At 39.3% G+C, this 22,958-nt stretch overlaps 1 protein-coding gene across 1 annotated transcript in view; it reads left to right on the forward strand.

Annotated features, from left to right (window-relative positions):
• Positions 1–1,661: 1,661 nt before the first annotated feature.
• LOC134535044 (aminopeptidase N-like) overlaps positions 1,662–22,958 on the forward strand; it is a 36,738-nt gene continuing 15,441 nt past the window's right edge. Inside the window, exons 1-8 of the mRNA XM_063373880.1 lie at positions 1,662–1,810; positions 4,952–5,183; positions 8,465–8,685; positions 11,620–11,778; positions 12,965–13,258; positions 15,863–16,046; positions 17,955–18,108; positions 22,346–22,427. Coding sequence (XP_063229950.1) covers positions 4,953–5,183; positions 8,465–8,685; positions 11,620–11,778; positions 12,965–13,258; positions 15,863–16,046; positions 17,955–18,108; positions 22,346–22,427 — 1,325 coding nt within the window. The 5' untranslated portion in view covers positions 1,662–1,810; position 4,952. The remainder of the gene's footprint in view (positions 1,811–4,951; positions 5,184–8,464; positions 8,686–11,619; positions 11,779–12,964; positions 13,259–15,862; positions 16,047–17,954; positions 18,109–22,345; positions 22,428–22,958) is intronic.

Below are 22,958 nucleotides of genomic sequence, written 5' to 3' on the forward strand. Positions count from 1 at the left end.
CGGTCTTGCGAAAGCGCGTTGGCTGGAGTCGGTCAGTGCCGTACGTGGCGTGGTCCGCGACGCGCTGCGGAACCACTAAGGAAAACGGTCGGGATAAGCCCGAGTCCGCAAAATACACGCTGAGTCGACGTGAGCAGCAATGAAGTAAAAAGAAAAGGTTTAGATATTAAAGAGACTACAGAATGAACGATCGGTGGAACAAAGTGAAAGGCTGCTCACGGACACACGTCTTGGCCCGGCGCGGAGTGGTTGGAGACTGCCGAACATGGCCGCATCGCAACGGAGGGAAACTTTCACCTCCTTTGTGAGTCGGCGCCAAAAACTTATATTAACTTAATTTATTCTATTATAAGCTAAAAACACGTTCCAGGTGCCCAATTAAAAGGTATCACCTGGTGATTGGGTGCTTAAGGTTTAACAATGGTTTTAGAGTATTTAATTATTTGAATTGTGGCATCAAGTTGGCGACTGTAAATTTATTCACATATTGTCTCACTGTGAATTGTTTTAGTGGGATTTCTCCTAATCCGACTTGATCATTATCACGGGCACTTTAATAAGGGCCAGTTGCCACGGTGAAAATTAATGAGGTTCGTTGTCCGCTCCGGGCGTGCGGTGCTCGCACGGAGTGGCTACGAAGCACTTGTTTAATGCCTGCGCATTAATAATTATGTCCTAGTGTCTCGTACTTAATTGTTTTATGGGTTCGAGCCCCCGGGGTTCCGTGCCCTTAAGTTTCTTTGAGTCTATTGGGGTCACGCCCGAGGCGCTCGCCTGACTCATTCCCGCTGGACTAGGGGTGCGCTCCGAAAATGGGATCGGGTACTAGCGGTGCTGAGCACGGGCTTAGAGGCCATGGTCGGGACGACGTCAAACTAGCTCATTTAAGTGTTCTTATGTTGCAAATACACTTAGAATTCGAAATTCGGTAACTAAATTTAACGTAGTATTCTTTAAAATCATGCCAAGTGGTAATAAATATCAGCAAATTGGTTTTTTCAACTACGTTTCTGGACGCGAATCACGCTTAGTTTCCACACCCGCCGCTAGAATTCGCTGCTGGAGCAGCTACGTAATTTTAACTATATAATGAAACGGCTCCGATATGAGCGGGGAAAAAAAAATTGAAAAAATACTAAACCTCGGCTTTGGACCTAATTTCCGACAAGTAATTTTATTAAAATACTGTCGATCTTTTTTAAAAATGCAGTAAACAGTTAATACTATAACGATTCCCTTTGCTTTAGTGAACGTTTGGTTCGCGCCATCCGCCACAGATGGCAGCACCGTGATTGTTACACATTTCCGTTCCTTGACTTCCTTCGCATTCACGAAATTACTCCTACCAAATTTCGTATACCGAGAGCTAAGATATTACACATCAAAAAAATAGTTATAACAAACGCTGCGTAACAACGATAGTCACGAACAAGATGTATCATATGTTACTTTAAATTTCATTTATCTTCCCCGCTAATGCATGATATCGAAAGGGTGAGGGGTGGGGGAAAATTCTACTCCGTCACTGTCATTATTTCCCGCGATAGTTTTTTTTTTCTCGAATGAGTGACGTGATCGTCAAACATCCAGCTCATGCGAGATAACTTGTTTGCCGCGCTAAGTCTTCGGTGTTAAGAGATATCTTTATAGAGGCCCAATTAAGATTTGCAAGAGAGACGGCTCCGGTGAGCTGTCATTGGCACAGTCGGCCCGTGATTCCACCCGCTTTAGTCGCTTGGCGTTCCTGCAGGTCGTCAGAGGTGGGGCGAGAGTGAAGCAAACCCTCGTCGGACACATCGGCATCCGGAAGGTTCGTTCTTTTTGATGTTTCTTGCGATGGGGGAAGATTGTGCCTGGTGACGTGAGCAGATGTCCGTTCCCGAAACGTCACAACTGTTTTGTCTTAGGTAGCCAGCTGTGTTCGTCTGTGCTGCACGGAATGTCTGTTTAGTGTCATTGCTGTGCGTCGCTGTGCTGTCCATTTTATCCGTTTAGTATCACTGTTGAGTCCGCCTGTCTGTGGCTGTGTTGTGCAAGGTAGTTGGCTGTCCGTGATGCGAATTTCTCGTCTGTACTGTGGTATTTTTTTTCGACTGATTCCTTCCATGGTATTCTCTGTGCAGTTGGTTAACTTTTGACATCGCCTGCGATTTTTGCGTGTTCTCTCGCTCGCTCTCTCTCTCTCTTTTTGTGTGTGTTGTTCAGTTTTTAAAGTGAAAACTTCTTTAGCCGCGTTGAGCGATTTACGGGTTCACGTCTCCGACATGCTAGTGACGTGTTGCGCCAGACTGGCGACGCGCAACGGCCTGTGTACGTGTATAGGCCTACGCATACATATACTTACACTAATACATCGTATATACTCGACTGTAGCATGTTCTTGTTGGACTCTTTTTCGGTGGGTAAAATCTTGTGAGTTCGCGTCACCGACATACTGTAGCAGCAGTAAGTGAAGTTAAATTGACCGCATGAAAAGTTTTATTTGTGTATACCCAGTGAACACATGACCTGGGTCTGACATCACTGTTAAGTCATAGCTAGGTAAAGAATTTTTACTTAATTTTGACATACCACTGACATCTGTTGTGACTTAGAAATGATGTAAGGATAAATTACATCATGCTGACAATACCAAAATCATTTTCTTACGTATATTTGACGTAGACGTGATGTCATATAACATATTTTAAAACAAAGTTTTAAGTTTTCACTTTTGCCGACAGTCCCCATGACTGGCTATTATTTTTTGTCCGTTATTGAAGTTTCTCTACATACACTGTAAAAAAAAATTCTTTGTACTTTTACAAGAAAAGTCATTGGAAACTAATTTGCCAACGATATCGCTTGTAAAATTGTAAGGCACAGCCTTGTTCTCCATTGTACAAGTGATATCGTTGACAACTGTGTTTGCAAGGATTTTCCTTGTAAAAAGTATAAATATTTTTACAGTGTAAACCAGCAATGACGGATGCAAAATAAAAACATGTTTTAATAAATCCGGAAGGTTCTTAGATGGTCACGAGCGCTTGCGCGTCTCGCTAGCAAGTCGAGGCATCCGGACTATCGTCGATTCAAGTGCAGCTCTCGGACTGCAACTCGTAACTAAACGAGACACATCACAATCTGTAGCCTATGTGCCTTGAATGTTTCTTACAATAGGGAAGATTTATTTAAGATGTTTTATGACGTATAGTGTAACCAGCAATTTAAAATGAAACATCTTAAAATATAATATGTGTGTAGAACGCAGGTCGACTCTTTAATACGCACTGGTTTAAATTGAAAGATTATTAAACATTCAAATAAAATAAAAAAGTAACAAAGTCTTCTACTTGAGAAATTTGCAGGGAAAAAATAGTCGACGGAATAATTCACTTGAAGCATCATTTGTGAACCCTAATAATAATTTTAACTGAGTGAGGATTTTCATTTTCACTTAATGTGGATGTACTCTAGTTATCAAATAAGAAACTTTGTCAGTTTGTACTGTGTAGTCGCTGCGATACATTCTATATTCCAAGTACCTATGTAGACCTTAGTGAAGCTAGAATCCTTGTAGAACCATAGGGAGAAACGGCGATAGTGTAAAAAAAGTGTATAAAAAGACTTTGCACCAATCAAAGATCAGTTTAGCTGTTTATTCGAAGTACTTTGTAATTTTGTTTCTTTATGTGCTAAGATATATTTAAGTATGTGTGTTTTGTGTTCTGCCATTTTTTTATTCCTTCTCTTTTGTGACAAACAGAAACGGCCACATACATTAGGGGCCCGCCCAAATGTACCACATACCAGAGCCTAAGAAGAAACCACGCAAGGGTTAAGGCCTTAAGGCCCCTCCACACCTTTCAATCCAACCCGATCCGATGGCCTAAATGTAGGATGAAAATGGCAAATTGTGTAGCGTGTACGTTGATCGTCCTAACAAAAATAGAAGTTAAAATCCGATTTAGAAAGATCGGACGGTCTTTCGCATCTGACTATGGGGACGTTTGAAGGAACAACAATTTTATAATAGCAACACCAATTTTTGTTTCTACAAAATGGAGTCATTACGAGTGTTTGATCAGGACTGGAGTCGCAGTGGCACTGACTAATGACAAGATCGGAAGAAAGAAATAGTAGAGGGTGACTAACGAACACCCTTCCTAAATTGCAGATCGGATTGGACTGGAAGAAGTGTAAGGCCCGTGACTAACTCACTCACTAAACAGCTCCGTTCACACACGCCGAGTTTACTAAATTTATCGTGAGGCAGGCCACGCACTGAGGAAAAGTTTTAAATGAATTAAGTTTCGTGAAACTTTAATTTCATTTAACCATTCAATGCAAACACCAAAATATCACGAAACCAAACTTTCACATAATTTCTCGACCAAGGTTTAATATTTCTAATTACGCTTGTTATGTAATTTTTTATGAAAATTCCAAATAAAACTGGGTATCATTGACATTTTTTCCATTAGTATTAATGTATTTCGGTGTGTTTAATTTGTAGTACTTTATGGTATTAACTGTTAAGTGATTTTTAACAAGATGGGTAGTTTTATAGTAAAATTCACTATCGAAAATCAAATATTTTCAGGTTTTTTTTGCAGTAAACGGAGCTCCTTCAGCAGCGAATTATAGCGGAAACTATGTGTGATTCGTGTCACGAAATGTAGTTGGAAACACAATTTTTTGTTATATATTTATCATGCTCAGAATTATTTTAAAGAATTATACGTGTCCGAGGTTAGATGTCCTCACATCTGTAGCGAGTACTGAAAGACTCTCTCGCATATTGTTCAGTGTGCGGCCCGCCTCACTCTATTAAAATACTGGCATAGTATTGCTTTTGGAAAGGCTAGTGCAGTGCAATCGACGGAGCGCGTCAAACGGGACAGATGCAAGTGGAACTCCTTCCAGCGAGCCTTGCCCCCACGTCAGTCCCACCGGGCAAGTGTGTCCACAGGATGGCCCTGGCCTGGACTCTGGTGGCGGCGTGCCTGCTGGCATCGTCCGCCGTCCCCCAGTCGACGGACTCCCCGGGCTACCGCCTGCCCCGCTCCGTGGTGCCGGAGCGCTACCAGCTCTACCTGGTGCCCTTCCATCCGCAGCAGTTCGCGTTCACGGGCAACGTCACCATCTCCGTGACCGCCGCTGAAGTCACCGACAACATCACCTTGCACGCCAACTACCTGCAGGTACTCACGGGGGAGAAACTCTTTAATGCCGAGACGGATACCTAGGCCGGTATTCCAAGACACAAAAATAAGATTTTAAATATGCTACACCTGTACACTAATCGTATTCCTAGTGCACGATATGACATGGCCAGTCTCTTATTTTTTAAGCAACGGATTTTGGTGTTCTGTCCGGGGCCGATTGATTGCCCTAATTCCGCGAATGAGCTGAGCTCGCTTTTTCGTTAATTGGCGGAACTGCATCTGGTGCCATTAACACAGATATATTTATTTTTATGAACATCGGGGGACATACCAAACATATTGGTGTGTGTTAATTGCAACTTTATGAAAGCGAAACTATCCTGGAATACCTACATTTTGTACATAACAAGAAATAATCGTGACTTTAAAAGTATTTGAGAAAATTAGTAAGGTGGTTCCATTATTGTGCGACGGGCATGGGCACGGACTGCTTTCTCTAGGAATTTTGCGGTAACAATTATTGTATCGATGGTTGCAAAACGTCCTCTTGGATGCGTTGAAACGAGTTTATTAACCCTGTGCAGGGCACCAATTTTTTTTTAAAACTGTCGCCAATTTGTTTCATTACAGGGATTTGGATATGTTTTGTATACGGTTGTATCCTAATAAGACAATGCTTATTCGCTACCTTACCAAACATCTTGGAATACCACCCCTAGTTTTTTTTTAAAAGTAGTTTTGGGGCCCGACCGCTAGATAGTAGCTTTCATAATATTTTACTAACATACCTACCTTAATTGTAAGAAGTAATTCATATGCTACTATCGGAGATTAGGAAAGGATACAAATGGAGCATTTGAAGGTCAGGTTCGGACAGAAACTGTACAGTCAAAAGGTTCAGACACGACGTCACACGTGGAAAAGTGACAAGTAAGCACTTCACATTAATCACATGAGTCTAGCATGTGCTGAGTTTTTTACATGCAAATTTATCCTTGCAGGACCAACATATACAACCTGGCAGGGGCGCGAATATGTTGGATTCGTAAGGTTGGCCCCATGGAGTTGAGGGGAGTGGTCAGAGAGTTACGCACGAGTCGTCTCTGGATAGGATGCTTCTATATTGTATACTGCCAATATTTTGGCCTATTTGAATGCAATAAACTGAAAACCTTAAAATATATAGAAAGTTTTCTGTAAAACGTGGTTTTGAAGTTTACGTTTACTAACCCTGTTTCAAAGCAGCGACTTTGCAAGTGCAACAGCGTGGTTCGGAGGTGTTTGGGGAGAGGCTATGCCGAGAGACTGAGGTCCGTTCTACAATGACCTTAAACGGAGGCGAATGCTGCAGGGGCAGGGGAAGGTGATGTTGGCAGCTCTGGACTACCTACTGCTCGCTCTGCACTGTGTCCCGCGGTTTCAACAGCCCAGGCCAGACCTTCTCCGCCGGTCCCATTATGGTCGAGGAACGAGGAGGGGGACGTTCTGCTGGTGTGCAGGCGGTAGCTTGTCAGATTGGCCATGGTTGTTCTGCACCGCATGACCCGTGCTTCCCCTGGCCCCGGCTGGCACCATTGCTTGAGTCCCTGCTGGTTTAGGAACTGACATTTTGGCATGTTACTTTTGCTTAAATGTCACCGAGTAGCGAGTAGCCTTGCGGCCCGGGGGGGGGGGGGGGCTGTTGCCGATCCCCTACCCCCCTCGTACCCACCCACTATAGACCACAGGGGACCTGCACTGAGCTGGCTCGCTCACTGTTCGCGTGTTGGCAGAGCCTGAGTCTGAACCCTGCTCGAGGTGCCGAGGACACTGTTTGTAATTTGCTGTGTGACCATCGCACAAGCAGAATTTTGGCGCAGGCCACAGTGACATGCGCCCCCCTACACTTCACACAGTGTGCAAGCCACTTGAAAATGTTTTGAAGTGCTCATAGTGTTGGCATCTATGGCACTGGGCAATCTGTGGGATCCTCGGACGGTGAATGTTGAACATAACTGCACATCGGTGCCTGGGGCCAGGTGCAGTATGTAGACTGGAGTAGGCAGAAAATGCTGTTGGTTAGAGGCACCCTATTTGCGCACCTATGTGATCTACTCGCATGTGATGGCTGGTATTTTTTCGTCTATAAAGGCCTGGAGGAACTCATATGCTTTCACACAGGGCGGGACCTCGCGGACACAGACCAACACCAACTTCTCTTTGTCGGTGCTGTGCCAGTGCTCCGCGTAGTCCGATCTGCGCTCTAAGTTTCTTATTTCCTTAAATTCCTGAACTGTCTTAAATTTTAACCGCAGCATTCGGCCCCGGGTATACCCGATAGTGTAGTCTGCTCTACACTTCTCCTTGCATACTTGGTCAAACTACAGGTACAGTTAGGTAACCTGCTCTACCATCTCGTATCACCAGCGATGTAGCATGCTGGGGTTTGTCTCGTTCGGGGCTGGAACAATGTTAGTTGTCTCGCCCACAGTCATTTCCCCTCTTATTTTTCCTTTTTTTGACGAGGATGTACTCTCTATTGTCATCAGACGCATTGCCCTGCAGATCTAATCTGACTGGAGGGGGTGGGGTTGCTCCCCTCACGACACCCCAGGAGAGCTGGTGGTGCTGGTCACTGACAAACTCTCCGCTGGCAGGCCGAGGAGGAAGGATTGAGTTGCATTGGCAGGTTGGGATTTAACCAACCTCCCAGGTCCGTTCGATGAGGCGAGGGTTGAAGGCCCTGGCTCTGAGGGGAGCTTAACTGTACCTTCCGCAAGGATTACGGATGGGGTGAGTTATGATGAGAGGAAGAAACCTCTTTTTCTGCATTTACAGAGACCGCCTGTTCCATGGGAGGGGTGGAGGTGGCAAACGGTGGGCTGGCACTTGGTAGAGGTGCGGTGAGAGCCGCACTTAGGCGTGACTGTTCGTTCTCACTCTGGGACCAAGTGGAGACATCAAGCATGTGCAGTTCCTCTTACTCTTCGTCCGTGGCTCTATCAATGAACCCACTCGAGTCTCTGAGAAGACTCACCGCTCGGAATGTCTTGCCCTTGTCACACATCCGGCTGAGATCCTTTCACACAAACACCCCGGTCGGAGGGGGGTGCCATGCCGCGGGGCTACAACTGCGGGCCCCGCTGTGCACGCCTGACTAACCCCTTAAGACCGTGCTCTGCTCACTGGTGGTTTGGGAAGGGGAAATGGCTGGCCACCTCTACACTCCCTCATGTACCTGGCTGATCCTTCGGGCGCGGAGCTCGTGTAAAATAGCGACCTGCTAGCCCGAGCGCTGGACAGGAACTGTCCCTCATGTACACGCCCTCGATGTGCAGGTGACCAGGACAGTGGTGAGGACTACAACGGCGCCGGTGCGCGAGCTGGGCGTGGTGAGCACCCAGTTCAGCGGCGACACACGCAACCTGCTCGTACTGCGGCTGAACGAGAACCTGGCTCGGGGTGCGCGGTACGAGCTGGTCTTCGAGTTCACCGGCGAGCTGCGCGACGACATGTACGGCTTCTACCGGAGCTCGTACACCGCCGACAACCAGACCAGGTCTCTCTCGTCCGGCACGCTTTCTTCATTTGCATGTCTTCCTGGACAGTGGCGGATCCAGGATTTTGGTTTGGGAGGGGGCTTGACCCAGCTGAGGCTAGGCTTCATCAAGGCAAACACTAATACAATAGTGGACCCAGATGCTTTTGGAGGGGGCTTGAGACCCTCAGCCCCCACTCTGGATCCGCTACTGTTCCTGGATATGTTACCTGGACACACGTATGGCAGGGTTGGCTCCAGGATTATTTTTTGGGTAGGCCTGGACTGTACCGCAGGGGCTCACGTATAGTTTTGGGAGTCCAAGCTTTAACATGGGGTCTGGCCCCAATATCAGAAGGTGGTCCGGGGAATTTTTTAAATACAGTTGCAAAATGGTAAGTTTTGTGGCAGACTTCCCTCAGAAGGTCAGATGATTACTTCTTGTAATGAAAATATGAATTTACTTTTCTTATAGTTTTCAAAATAAACCGAATATTTAATATGATTTTTTTTAAAAAGGTCTTATTTCCAATTTTGAAATTTTTGGAGTGTCCGGGCCTGTTCGGTCTACCCTCTGGAGCCGCCACTGACATACAGTGTGCAGAACTTCAGAAATATAAATGTCAGCGAGTGTTCCAGTACTCGTCAGAGATGTGTAACATTTGACCTTGGTATCGAGCCAATTCATGTGTTTTCATGTTGCAAATAGCCTTATAATACGAAACTCGGGACAATATATTTAATGTAGAATTTTTTTTTAATAATGCTGTTTGCTATAATTGGACGCAAATCGAGTTTTTAGCTAAATTTCGGGACTTTAAAAAAAATACTAAACCCCAGCCTGCCAAAATCTGTATACTGAGAGTTGATGTTTTACACATCAAAAATAAACCAGCCAATTTGAAAACTGTTCAAGCTATGCGAGCATTTAGGGATACACTGAGGGCGGATGAGTTTTGTTTCCAGATTTTTTTGAAAATGTATTTTTATAATGTTAAAAATAGTTTAATTGTGTGTTTTCAGGATAATTTTTAGGCATGAAAATTCCGATAGAGATATTTGAAAGCACCCAAGGTACTTGCATGACATCTTTATGTGTATTTCTCCAATATCTCAAATCTCATAGTTGCACTACGCACGACGAGAAGACTGCATACCACTCCACCGCCTCGCACTAGAGGCGACACCGCGCGGCGCTTCACTAATTTTAATACATGAATTACACAAGGAATGACATAACGCAAAAAAAAAAAAAAAAAAATTGGTTGCCTGTAAAGTCGGTTTACGGACGATAGTTTAACGTGACAACGTCATAACAAAACATTGATGAAATTATTGCATACTTTATGAATAGAATTGAATCTTTTTTTATTTTAATAATGAAAGAATAAATACTTGAAATTATACTAGTAATCAGATTTTTAAAATGCAAGAATAATTAACCTTTATTGCTGAAATTGTTGTTGTAATAAGCAATGAAAACCACATTAACTTTTCACTTCACTTTATAAACAGTCGAGTGGAAGAGAGATAGATGTGGCGCAAGCGTACAATGAGCGTAACAGGACACAGCGTAACGGAACAATGTGCGTAACGGGACACTTTTTCGTGCGTGCAGACGGCGTTCATCGATTTATTAGACGTCACATAAAAAAAATCACAGTCGTTTATAGAGAACACAATGTGCAAGACATCGCCAATTCTAAAATTCGAAATTGTAAAACAGTAGAAATCAATTTTCTTCCCCATGGCTTCAGTTGATAATAATTCGTGTTGATCAAGAGGACACACAAAAAAGTCATTAATTTTATTCAAAATGTTAATTTCTTTTACAGTATGGAAGTATCATACCTATATAAAAAATTTTACATGAGTTTCGGTGGGAAAGGGTGTGGGGCGAAATGTAATTTCTGCCTTCACACACAGAGATCACTGTTTATTGATGAGAAAAAAAAATCTTGAGCTCGTTGCTCAAGACAGATGATTTTTAATGGATTGCTTAGGGTTTGGAGGGGGGGGGGGGGAAAGAGAGAGAGAGCTCTCGTAGCTGATAGTGTCCATGATATCTCGCATCAGTCAGGGTTTTCAAAGTGAATGTACCTATACTCTGTTCAGGATAAGGTGTCGATTTTTTTGACATTTTTTGACAGGTGCTCAAGCGAACATTAAGACATTGACAGATAAAAATTCTTATTAAATCGACAAAATAATTAATAAGCTATCGTTAAGCTACATGAAAGTGTTTTTTTTTATTACATCACAATATTCAGCGTAAATTTTTATCGTGTTTGCTGAAGTACCTGTCAAAAAAGTCTCGAACTCTTTACAAACTTGTGGCAGAGATATTAAACTAGGCCAGTCAAGAAAGAAGTAACTTATTTTAACTGGTTTTAATATTTAAAGTTATTTTATGATGACACTGTTTAAAAAAAATTAAATAACCTAAATGTTGAACAAATATATCAAAAAATTAATTGAATGAAAAGTATATATTTAATAACTTATCCAAATTCTTATTTGTCTCTGTGCTTATAAAAAATTAAGGAAATGGAAATAGTGGTACAGGAAGACATTTATTCAACTCTGATGCAAATTTTATAAACTAAAAAAGAAATACAATACACAAAGAAGTAAAAAAAAACTTTTGAAAGTCTGTTAATATATTGGTATGCACTATGCAAAAAATGCAGTGTGTCTCACATGAAAGAGGAGACATTAAGAAACACATGTTTGTATTTGAAACGAAAAATAATTAATACATAATTTCTAGAAAACCAATAATTACTTAATTACTTTTTAATTTAGTAAATAAGTAGAATTTCCATTGTAATTTAAAAAAAATACCCAAAAATTACCCGTACAAAATTTGTTGTCCATTTTTTGCAGGGCTTGCAAAGTATAAGCGCTGCTCAGATCGTGAGTTGTGTTAATGATGATTGTTATATCTTTCTGCAGGATGCTGGCGGCCACCCAGTTCGAGTCCACCCACGCCCGGAGAGCGTTTCCCTGCTTCGACGAGCCGGCCTTCAAGGCCACGTTCAAGATAAACATAGCGAGGACCAGCAACATGACTGCGCTGTCCAACATGCCGCTGGCGTCCACGTCGCTGCCAGAGTAAGTTCTTACTTTGCGCGTCAGCAGCTATCACTGGGCAAGTTTGTGCACTGGCATTGCCGAGACTCGTCAACCTTCGTTCCACAAGTCCAAGGCTGGGTTTATAAACTATGCAAGGAACACAATGATGCAACAGCACAACACGCAACCAACCTAAGAAAATAACAGTTGATTATAACGCACACTATTTGCAGGACTTCACCAACCCTATAACTTACAATTTTAAAAATCAGAAAACATTTTTTTTATCCATGATTATTTTTATAGTCCATATTTATCACGAAAACAAAAGAAATTGATAACTTTATTTTAAAGCTAATTTTCTAGCAATGTATGAAAGTTTAAAAAGTGTAAAAATGATGTATACCGATAGTAAAAATCATAGTGGGTTTGGGTTTCTATGCACATGTCTAAACATTTAAAAATTTTCGGAATAATTCTCTTCAAATTTGGCTGTCGAAAACCTAAGCAAAATTGAAATTAATTTGGAAGTTGAACAATTCTTGCATTGTGCTATTGCAAATTGCATAGTTATCTTAAATATTATTTCTGAACATTTTGCATAGTTTATAAACTAGGCCTTACAGTCGAACCACCTCGAGCAATAACGAGTCTTTGCGTTTCCACGGAGCGAGGTGTGACACAATTTCAGACTGAGTTCGCCAGACCACATTGTGTGGGAGATTATGTTTTCGTTGGTTGCGGACCATTGAGCCCCTTGTTGATTCACTCGGCTGCATTTGTGCAGGTTATCATGGTAAATGGGCCGCCGACTGTGAAAAAGAAGAGAAGAGGGGGGATAAAGCCTAAAATACCTTGTCCCTGGTTGAGTTTCAAAATAATTTTTATGCGTGAGGTTACTGTGATAGGGTAAAAATTACAACTGTATGATTGGAAACCTTAGACATTATGTGATATATACAGATAACATTTACAATTATTGCCAGTGAAGTTTACAATCTTCCAATTTTTATAAATGTATGGTTTTAAAAGTGGTACCTATATTAAGTAATAAGGTAGGGGTGAAAAATATTTACTTCTGGGCCCTTTGTTTTGTTTGATGGCCCTGGCATTTACTTGTTTCCTATCATAGTTATTTATGTTAGTAGCTGGAGATAGCATGTTCTGCACCACACGCACTGTAGAATACCTCCGATGAATGGAAGCCTCGTCTCTCTTCCCACAGCGCGAGCCTGGGCAACCGGGTGTGGGACAGTTTCAATGAGACAGTCAAGATGTCCACCTACCTGGTCGCCTTCGTGGTCGCAGACTTCCGGTCACTGAGCAATGGCAGCTTCGCGACGTGGGCACGCCCTGAGGCCGTGAGCCTGGGCGCTTACAGCCAGTTGGTCGGCCCACAGTCCCTCGAAGTGCTTAAGAACTACACTGGTATCGCGTATGCCCTGCCCAAGTTGGATCAAGTGGCGCTGCCCGACTTTGCCGCAGGCGCCATGGAGAACTGGGGGCTCGTCACATACAGGTGCGCAGGACTATTGTTTCGCTTATCTAAACACAATTCATTCAACCATTTTAGAATTAACTAGCTATTGTTCGTAGGCAATGAATGAATTAATTAATGGATATATTCCCACTCTGCTGTACGCCAAGTTATATTGGGAGTGTATCAGGAAAACTAAGTTCCTCAACTTAAGGTTTTAGTAACATACTTATTATAAGAAAGAAATTTTTAAAATTATTGTAAAAAATGGCATTATTTTAGTTAAATATAAGCAGGGGGTGGCCATATCTGCACGATTACAAGGTGTGTAAAGTCTTCTTTTCCCCTCTCTAGTAAATTGAGCATCATGTTCGTTGGATGTCCAAAACATTGGCTAAAATGTAGCATTAAGGAAACAAATTGTAAATGACTTTATTTCAAGAATATCAAATTTTTTAACATTGGAGATTCTAATTATAACTTACTAATAATCATTATAAGTTATTAATTAAACAAATTATAGCACTAATTTGGGCAGAACAGTATTGTGAAGGTGAAATTAATAAACATACATTAAAAAAAAAGCTTTTACCATTGAATAAAATTTAAATTTCAGTTTTTTTTCCAACAGCAACTGACCCCTAATACAACCCTTAAGGGCGTGCCTCCCATTTCAGGTCATGATTTTATATTTATATTAATCACTGATCAACTTTCAGACTTTTTCAATTGTTTAACTTTCACGAAATGAAAAATTTATACAGCACATACTTTTTGCATAATTAGCTGCCAAAGTTATATTTTTAACGTCTTTGGGTTGTACAAATAAGAAGAATTTAATTTATTGCAGAACTGAAACTTTTTAGGTTTAACTGCAATTCCACTGGCTACTTCATAATATGGTTTTTATTTCTATCCCAAAAATTTCTTGGCTGTCATAATCGTTACAAATTTGAGAACTTTGAAATGCCAGGTAAAATTAATTAATATTTTCTGAAAGAAATTCAAACCATTTCTTGAAGTGGCCAGTGGCATTGCAGTTAAACCTAAAAAGTTTTAGTTCTGCATTAAATAAAAATTCTGCTTATTTGTTCAACCCAAAAATGTTAAAAATGTAACTTTGGAGGTTCATTATGCAAAAAGTATGCGCTGTATTTATTTTTCATTTCGTGAAAGTTAAACAATTGAAAAAGTCTACAAGTTTATCTGTAATTACTGTAAATATAAAATCTTGACCTAAAATGGGAGGAACCCCCTTAACACTAAAGTTTATGTTATGAAAATACTGTATTGTCAGAGGTTCTTTATCAGTTTGTCAAATTTCATCACATTCGGACGTCGAAATGTGGTTAAAAATAGAGCGGAAAATAGTCTATCAATACAAACAGGTGAAGCTAATAAAATCGTGGTAAAAAGTGGCTCAAACGTTGTCCCAGCCTGCCGTATCAGGACATTTCCTAAATCTATTATTTTAAGTAATGAAGACATTTTTATATGCGACAATGCAATAGTCATAGAGTAGATAAAGTAGTATTAGCCATGGGGTGGAAGCTTTATAGGAATAACCTTTGTTTATTTTAGCTTTACTGTACTTCCGCTATTAGCGCTGCTGTGCCTTATTTTGAATTTGAACTAACATTTTTGTTTTGTTTTAAATTTTTCGCGCCATTTGTAACCTACTATGATTGTTTATATGTAAAAAACAAATGTATAATTAGATTTTATAAGTTGTTTCTGATGTAAATTAATTTTAATCTCGATATTATTTGTTAATTGCTACCGAATATATGCGATCATTAATTTAACATGATTGAGAAACATTTCGTGTACTCGCTGTTCTGAACAGTCAACATAACCTCAATTCGTTTTCGAATACCTATTAACAATGAGATTAGACGAATTACAAGGAAAGTGACTTACTTTATCATATTTTCCATGATAATGTTAAGATGTGCATTCACACAAAATGTAAAAATGACAAGGATTTAACTGGAGAGTTGCGATGTATCAACGTCTTCAGGTCTGGCTCATTCTCGATGGAACTGAGACTTTCACCCTCGACTGTGTCCCCTGAAAGTTTTAATACGGTCTACGGTACATTTTCTGTAGTTTAATACTGTTAATAACATCTTTAAGGACGGTATTGTATTTACATGATGAATTTTCTTGACCCATACTGCGGTTTATATACTATAATTTAGAATTTCGTTACAGGAAAATTCTATTTCATGTCCTCAGTTATGTAGTGAAAATGGGAAAGTTTACATTGTCGTTCATTCTTAGAGTTCTCTCCTCCAAGCCAGGAGAACATTTAGGCCACTCAATGACATCAAGAATGGCTATGTTTGATTATCCCACACATTTCCCCCTGTCAAAGATCCCTGATCGTCCAAGCGCTGTGGCTGTATGCAACTTTATAATCATGTCTTGTTCAGTAATTGTTCAGTGGAGTCTGGAGTCTGTAGGTTAAGTCGAGACGATGACTCATCGGAGCGTAACGAAAATTGCAACGCTCAGGAGTGAAGTGCTCGATGGTGGATAGGAAATATTACTCTTGGGCAAGTATTAGTGAAGCGATGCATTAACCATATTCCTGCTATCGGTGTAAGTTGTTTGTTTGGTATAACTGTCTCTTCTGGGCGGCAGGGAGACGAACCTGCTCTACGACAACTCGTCCTCCACGACGGCCAACAAGCAGAGCATAGCTGCGGTGGTGGCCCACGAGCTGACGCACCAGTGGTTCGGCAACTTGGTCACCATGGAGTGGTGGCGCTACACCTGGCTCAACGAGGGCTTCGCGCGCTTCTTCCAGTACTACATCGTCGACAAGGTACCGCCCCCGGCGAGTCTCAGTCTCTGACCGCAGTTCTGGTCGTAGGAAGGCGCTGTGACAGTACCAGGTGGGATCTGCTCGTATCATCTCTCTTTTATCTTCACGTGTATGAACCAAGTAGAGATATCTTGGTGATTCTAACCCACAACAAATTAATTAATTTTGACGTGATAACGTCTTATAAATCGATGAACGCCGGCTGCACGCACAAAAAATTTGTCACGTTCCGTCTGAGCCGAGCGTGCAAGAACCGGCCAACCACCGTGCGAGAAAATCTTCTATAATATCAAACAGGTTAAGGCGGGATTTTAAACTAATTGTTCGTGATTATTTATATTTAAACAAATTATTTAAATTAAATTTGCAAAAACTGTAAATAATAATTGAAAATTAAAAAGTATGCAATTTTGCATCAATGTTTTCTTATGACGTTATCACGTAAAATTATTTTCCGTAAACCGACTTTACAGACTTCCCCCCCCCCCCATTTTTTTCTTTCAAATTACTATAATATTACCTATTTAAATTAAAGGGGAGACATATTTTAGTGGTTGTAATTTTATAAATTTATCTGTTATAAAATTTAGTTGGCATTTTAAATTTGCATGGTATTTTGGATTTTGTTAGTCAAAACTAATTATTAGGTATATATTTATGTTAATATACATTATAAGAGTAATACCAGAAAGGTGTTGTCAAAATCAATTTGTATGCAACCAATTATTTCTTCAAGGGGTGGGAAAATTATAGGGATTGAATGATAAATATTGTTATCTCCATTTTGGGGCACAGCATCATATCCATTCAAATTTAGTGTAAATCTTCTAAATATTATGTAGGTGCCAAAATGGTTTGTCTGAAACATTTTTCGATGCCTACAACCCATAGTGTATAGGGCGAATATATGGTTTATTACTTAGATTATGGGACGAAATGGGTATATTATAGCTACGGGTGTTTTCACTAATGGCATAGCATAGAAGAGAACCTTCCTGCACTTGGACAATTTGAAGCTCATTATTATTGAGAATATTTTTACAAATTCTACGAAAATACTGGATGCGTTGAAATAAAACATTTTTATAAATGGTCCAGATGTTTTCAGAATGTTCAAAAAGAAATAGGAAGTTATAAAGTCTACCTCCACCTGTAGGTTGTGCCTAATGAGATTTTTTTATTTTAATTGTATTTGATATTTCATAATATATTAACAAATAGGATATATATACACTAGCTGATGACCCCAAGCTGTGCTATGGAAGTCTACAGGCAGAACCCACTCGCACCTTCTTGGGAGTTTATTTCCATAGAATCCATTCTAATTCAATTTTTTAGGGGGTGGGAGGGGACACCACCTGGAGGGTTTACCGCACATCATAGTTTCTCAGAAATTATGGTAAATTACAATTTTTGATTGTGCTGCTCTTTATTACTCATTCCAAAAAGCAGCAGTAATGTAAGGAGGTGCCATTTTCTTGCATATCCCGAGTGCTGTCGTGTGTGGTATTTGAAGTATTTGATATTCGAGGAAAAATGTTAAAGGAAATTAAGTAAATTAAAAAATTAAACACTGTTGACCAACTCAAGTTTACTAGGTCAATTTTTTTCATATTTATCCTGTTACCATTGGCCAAGATATTGTAATGTTAACATATACAATTTCAATATGTTTTTATTCTGGATACTTTTTGTGAGACAACCATTTGAAGGGTAGAATGTTTCAACGTCGTGGTTAAAAAATTTTTATTTTTGACCCTTGACATCTAGATTCGGTTTCGGGGGGGTATACTTGAGGTACCTATCCTCTGGGATTCGAGTTTGAGAAAATTGTGAAAAATAATGTAGGTACTGCGCAGTGGTTGTTTTTGAAGGTGTTGATAGGACAGTGGACGTGAATTTCCGCAGATTGAGGCGACTTGGCGGATGATGGACCAGCTGCTACTGGTGCAGCAGTCTGTGTTCGAGACGGACTCTCTGGCCGCCGCCGCGTCCTTGGACAGCGACTGCAACACCCCTGGCGAGATCAGCGCCAAGTTCGGCGTCATCTCCTACAACAAAGGTGAGACGCACCGCACGCAGTACGCCTGGAAGCCTGCCAACAGCTGGATTTATTCTTCCGCAGGACACCAGAGAGTGGTCAAGATTATCTTAATATATATAAATCCAGTGTCCTGATGTTTGTTTCCAGTGAACTCTTCACCAAGTCAACCGATTTCGATGAAAATTGGCATTTATGTGTAATTTTTTTCCAACTTGAGAGATAGGATAGTTTTTATTTCCATTAATGGTCTTAATAATGAATAATAAATATTCCGATCGCCATGGGTAAACAAAAAATCATAGATCATAAACATTCAAACAGTAATTGTGTGACATTTCTCTAAGTCCAACACACTGTCATATAGCGCTATCCAGTTTGCTTTAACTCGCAGACAATAAAGCTCCATGTGTTTAGCCCGGGCAATGCAACTAGTATACATATACATTACTAGCTAATGGCCTGAAGCTTCGCACACGCAATTTCAGATTGTCGATATTTTATATTTATTAGAAAACTATGTAATTCCAAACGTTTTTCATTTGTGTATAAAATGTAATTTATAACATAACCATTGAATAATAACATTTTCTCAAATGGTAATATTTTGTATAGATTAATTATACAATTATATACCCACAAATTTAATGTATTCAAGTACAGTATGTATTTTGCTTGATGAAATTACACTTATCTCCTTTTCACTTTTATGAGGTAGCCAATTTTTTTTAAAAAATTGTGTAATGCGAGCATTTTACATTTTAATTAAAAACACGTCATCTTTACAATTTTTGGTCATAGATATCTATGCTCGGAATAAACAAATAATTTCACATTATTGCAGGAAAAAATGAATTATTGAATGAAAAAAATAGATAGTCAATGTAGTGTAAGTACATTCAAGTTGCTTTCAATAAATGTTTGCAGGGCTAGATTTTAAGGAATATTTTAACCTGCCCAACGGACAGGTGTAATCGAAAATTTGCCTGTCCGCCATCCAATTTGCCTGTCCGCTGTTTTACCCAAATAAAAAAATTTTCAAAGTCGCTGAAAAAGTGAGAATAAAAGATTTTTGCTATATTTTGCACCTATTTTTATCACACACTTAACATCCTTATTTAATTATCATTTTCAGACGAGTCTCTGTCTGAGTCACTGCACGAATTACTTTGCTGATTCTCTCTTGAACATCTTCGATAAGGAGGCTGAAAGGGTTGCCGTTTTCTCTGAACATTATGATACCAGAGATTTATTGCTGGTGCTGGATCAAACTCACTTTCAGAAGGTGACTGTATTTGAACATGCATGAGGGCAGACAGTGTGTCATCATTTAGACAGTTTCGCCAGTCTGTCTTTATAGACTTCAGTCTTTACAGACTTGAGCAGCCCGTAACAAAAACTGATCCAGATGATTTTGAATGCGTTTCGCAGACTTTGCAAAACATTTGTTTTGTTTCTGTGTCGTAACGAAGCCAAAGAAACTCGGAACACCAAGACGTTAAAAAGTTACGGGACCGGGCGATTTTGTCATATTTAACATTATATTCTGACTTGTCCTAGTCCGTTTTTGTTTTCTTTTCTGGTGGTTTTGAAGCACCAGTAATGAATTTCCACATTGTGTAACGCAGTTAATTAAATACTTAAACAATTGCTGTGACAAGATAAACTGTAAAAGATTACCGTGTCCTCTGTAAACAAGTAATGTTTATTTTTTGATGCAACAGTTGACAGGCGAATTTTCAAGCAGTCGCAGTCACTGCGGCCACTGTCAGCTGTATCTGGAGTACGCCGTGAAATGTTAACCACGCGAAAACGCTTTTCTGTTAACAAACTATGTTAAAGTAGAGCAAGGAATTAGTAAAGTCGCGATTTATAAAGACAATAAATTTAAAAAATTATATCTTGAAAGTATACAACGGTAAATTACGTAATTGTTGGCTGCACTGGAACGAAATTAATATTAAAACATGGCAACAAAAACAATCATCATCGGTGTGAGACGTTTAGCATCTCTAGCATACGAATACGACTATGTTAGTGAATCATGACGTGAACGTAAGATTTTAAGAATTATGATTCAGAAGATTTCAGCACGGTTTGTACATAACCTACTTTTTTTCCCCGCGGTAAACAATAGCCAGAGTTGTCCGTCACAAAAGAGCAGCCATTATTGTTTATTTATAGATATTGTCAAATACGTTTTATTTGCGGTCGCGGTCGCATAAATGTTATTAATCACCTCTGCTGCATTAGTGCGTGCGAATAACCTCGGCGTCACAAGTTGCACCTGTCCACCGGACAGTTGCCTTTTTTATTTTGCCTGCCCGGACGAGATTTTGCCTGTCCCGGGCAGGCGGACAGGCGCTAAAATCGAGCCCTGAATGTTTGTATTTTGCTTATCAAGAAATATGTCGTACCCCACCCCTCCTCTTATTACCACATTTAAAAGGCCTTTTTAATAGCTGAAATCATGTGAATAGGTTTATCTTAGGATCTAGAATCGCACTAAGGGCTTTTTTTTAATGTCAGTTTTAAATGTTTTACATCTAGTTAAAGCCAAAACTCGGTAATTTCTGATTTAAAATTTAGGATAAATTGATGAATGTCATCTGACATGTATGTTTTAAGATCAGTTTAACAATGACATTTTCTTTACTAGAAAATTACCTCAAATATGAAATCCTAAACCCATAAAACGTAGGTAACATGAGTATATAGGTTTATCGTAGGTTATAGATAAGTACAAAAAGGGATATTTTGTGCCTTATGTACAGAATGTCCCATAACTCAACATCAACTTGATAACAGTTGATAGGTCAGTGAAATACGATACTGAATAAAAAAAAAATTCAAAAAGTTTCGAGTTTTTTTTAAAAGTTTTTAAATCCTCAACCTGCACCAAATTATTAGATTCTGTAAATATTTTTGCTACACAATCATAAATAACTCTACTATTGATAACAAAATATCAAACATTTAATACTTTTAGTGGGTAAAAGTTATTTGCAAGAATTATGTGGAAAAAATAATTTTCAGATCAGTTTGTCTAGTTATACTGTAAAAAAAAATTACTTTGCTGACTTAGCAAGTTATTTAAAAAGATGACTAAAATCTCCTATGCATGTTTAGAAGACTGTGCACCAGTCTACAACCTTGTGCTAGAAGCACCAGCGAGCATCGCATTTCCTTGGAGTAATTTCGTGAACATGGAACATATAAGTCAAGGAATGGAAATGTGATATTAAAGCAACATTAATCCGTATATAGTCACTTTCTTAAACATAAGGGGACATGCCAAACATATTGGTGTGCCTAATGAAACTTTATGGTCATAAAACTTACTTGGAATATATATTTGGTAAACTAATATTGTCGTAGTAAAAATGAATCAAGTTTTTAAAAATTGTAAGAAAATGAGATTACAATTAATAATACATATTCTCCTTCTAATATCCAAACAGGATTAGTAGCACAGCGATAGAGCAAATGCTTGTTAACCTTGAGTTTCATAGTTCAAATCCCTTTACTGGATTATTTTGAATTTTTTTAATAAAATTATAATATGATAATATTTTATAAAGTTGAATCAGCTCAATAAGGTATACAGACTGATTTCAATCGTTTGAGTTAAAAAACATATACTTAGTGTTATAATGATATATTTTAAATCGTTTCATATTAATATTTCAGTACTGCCATAAAAGTATAATTTCAAACATGTGTGGAAACCTTATAGTATTATGTGTTTGGTGAATTTTAACCAAATGGACAGTATTTTAATGAAATGCTGTGTCGAAAATCAGTCCAAAGCCGGAGTTTTATCGGAGCCATTTATAATAGTTTAAAATTTCTTAGTGTTTCATGATGCTTTGCTACATATCTTCTTTTGATAGTGGCAAGCAACGTTAAAGATTCAGGCAGTGAATTATAGCAGCGGGCGCAGATTGTATGCGTGTGAATTGCATCCAGAAATTTTGGTAGGTATGTATTTGTAAAGCGACTATTTTATTTATCACACTCTGCACTATTTTAAAGAATTCTGTGGTAAATTTCGTGTCACAAGTTTATTTGCAACATTAGCAGCATGAGAACATATAAGTTTGCTCGTTACCAAGGTTAGATGATTACACATCATTGGCAAGTACTGAAAGACTCTCACTTTTTTTTTTCTATGACAACCAGTATAAATCAGCAATCGTATGACCATGAATTATTTTCAATCAATGCTTTATTTACAGTTAAATTTTTCCTGTTACAGGCGCTTCTGTGATCCGCATGATGCAGAACGCGCTCACTGAAGACACCTTCAGGAAAGGGATACAAACTTACCTGAACTCACGGTGAGTTTTGTATTTGTATGCATAATTGTATAGAAATGCATATACTTTTTAACTTATTAAATGAATTCGGTTCTTCAAAAAGTACTCAACGTTCACAGTAAATGACGTTTCTCCTCAATGTTGACGAAGACGTGAAACTACATTTCATTTTATCAATCGTTTGGTTCATGATGGTGTAACTATAGGACTTATGGGGAGGGGGAGGATATAAACCGAAAGACTGAATTTTGATTTCAATAATTTCCAGTTTTTAAAAAATTGGCTTCTTTAAAGCATAGTTATATAATTGAATGGAATGTCTGAAGTCAATAATGACATTGCTGCTACAAATAGTTCATCCTGTAAAGCCATTGGCATTTAGTATAAAATAAATTTTCAGGGAGGACTAACCCTGAAGATAATAATTTTGTCAGAAGACACTATTTTATGGTTAGGGCCTGGAAAATTTCGGTGTTTTCAGTATGCAAAAAGCGGTACTTTCAAATTAGAAAAGCGGTGGTTTAAAGTCGGTATTTTCGTTATGCAATGGAA

Source organism: Bacillus rossius, chromosome 8, assembly GCF_032445375.1.
Source record: "Bacillus rossius redtenbacheri isolate Brsri chromosome 8, Brsri_v3, whole genome shotgun sequence".
Taxonomy (NCBI): Eukaryota; Metazoa; Arthropoda; class Insecta; order Phasmatodea; family Bacillidae; genus Bacillus; species Bacillus rossius.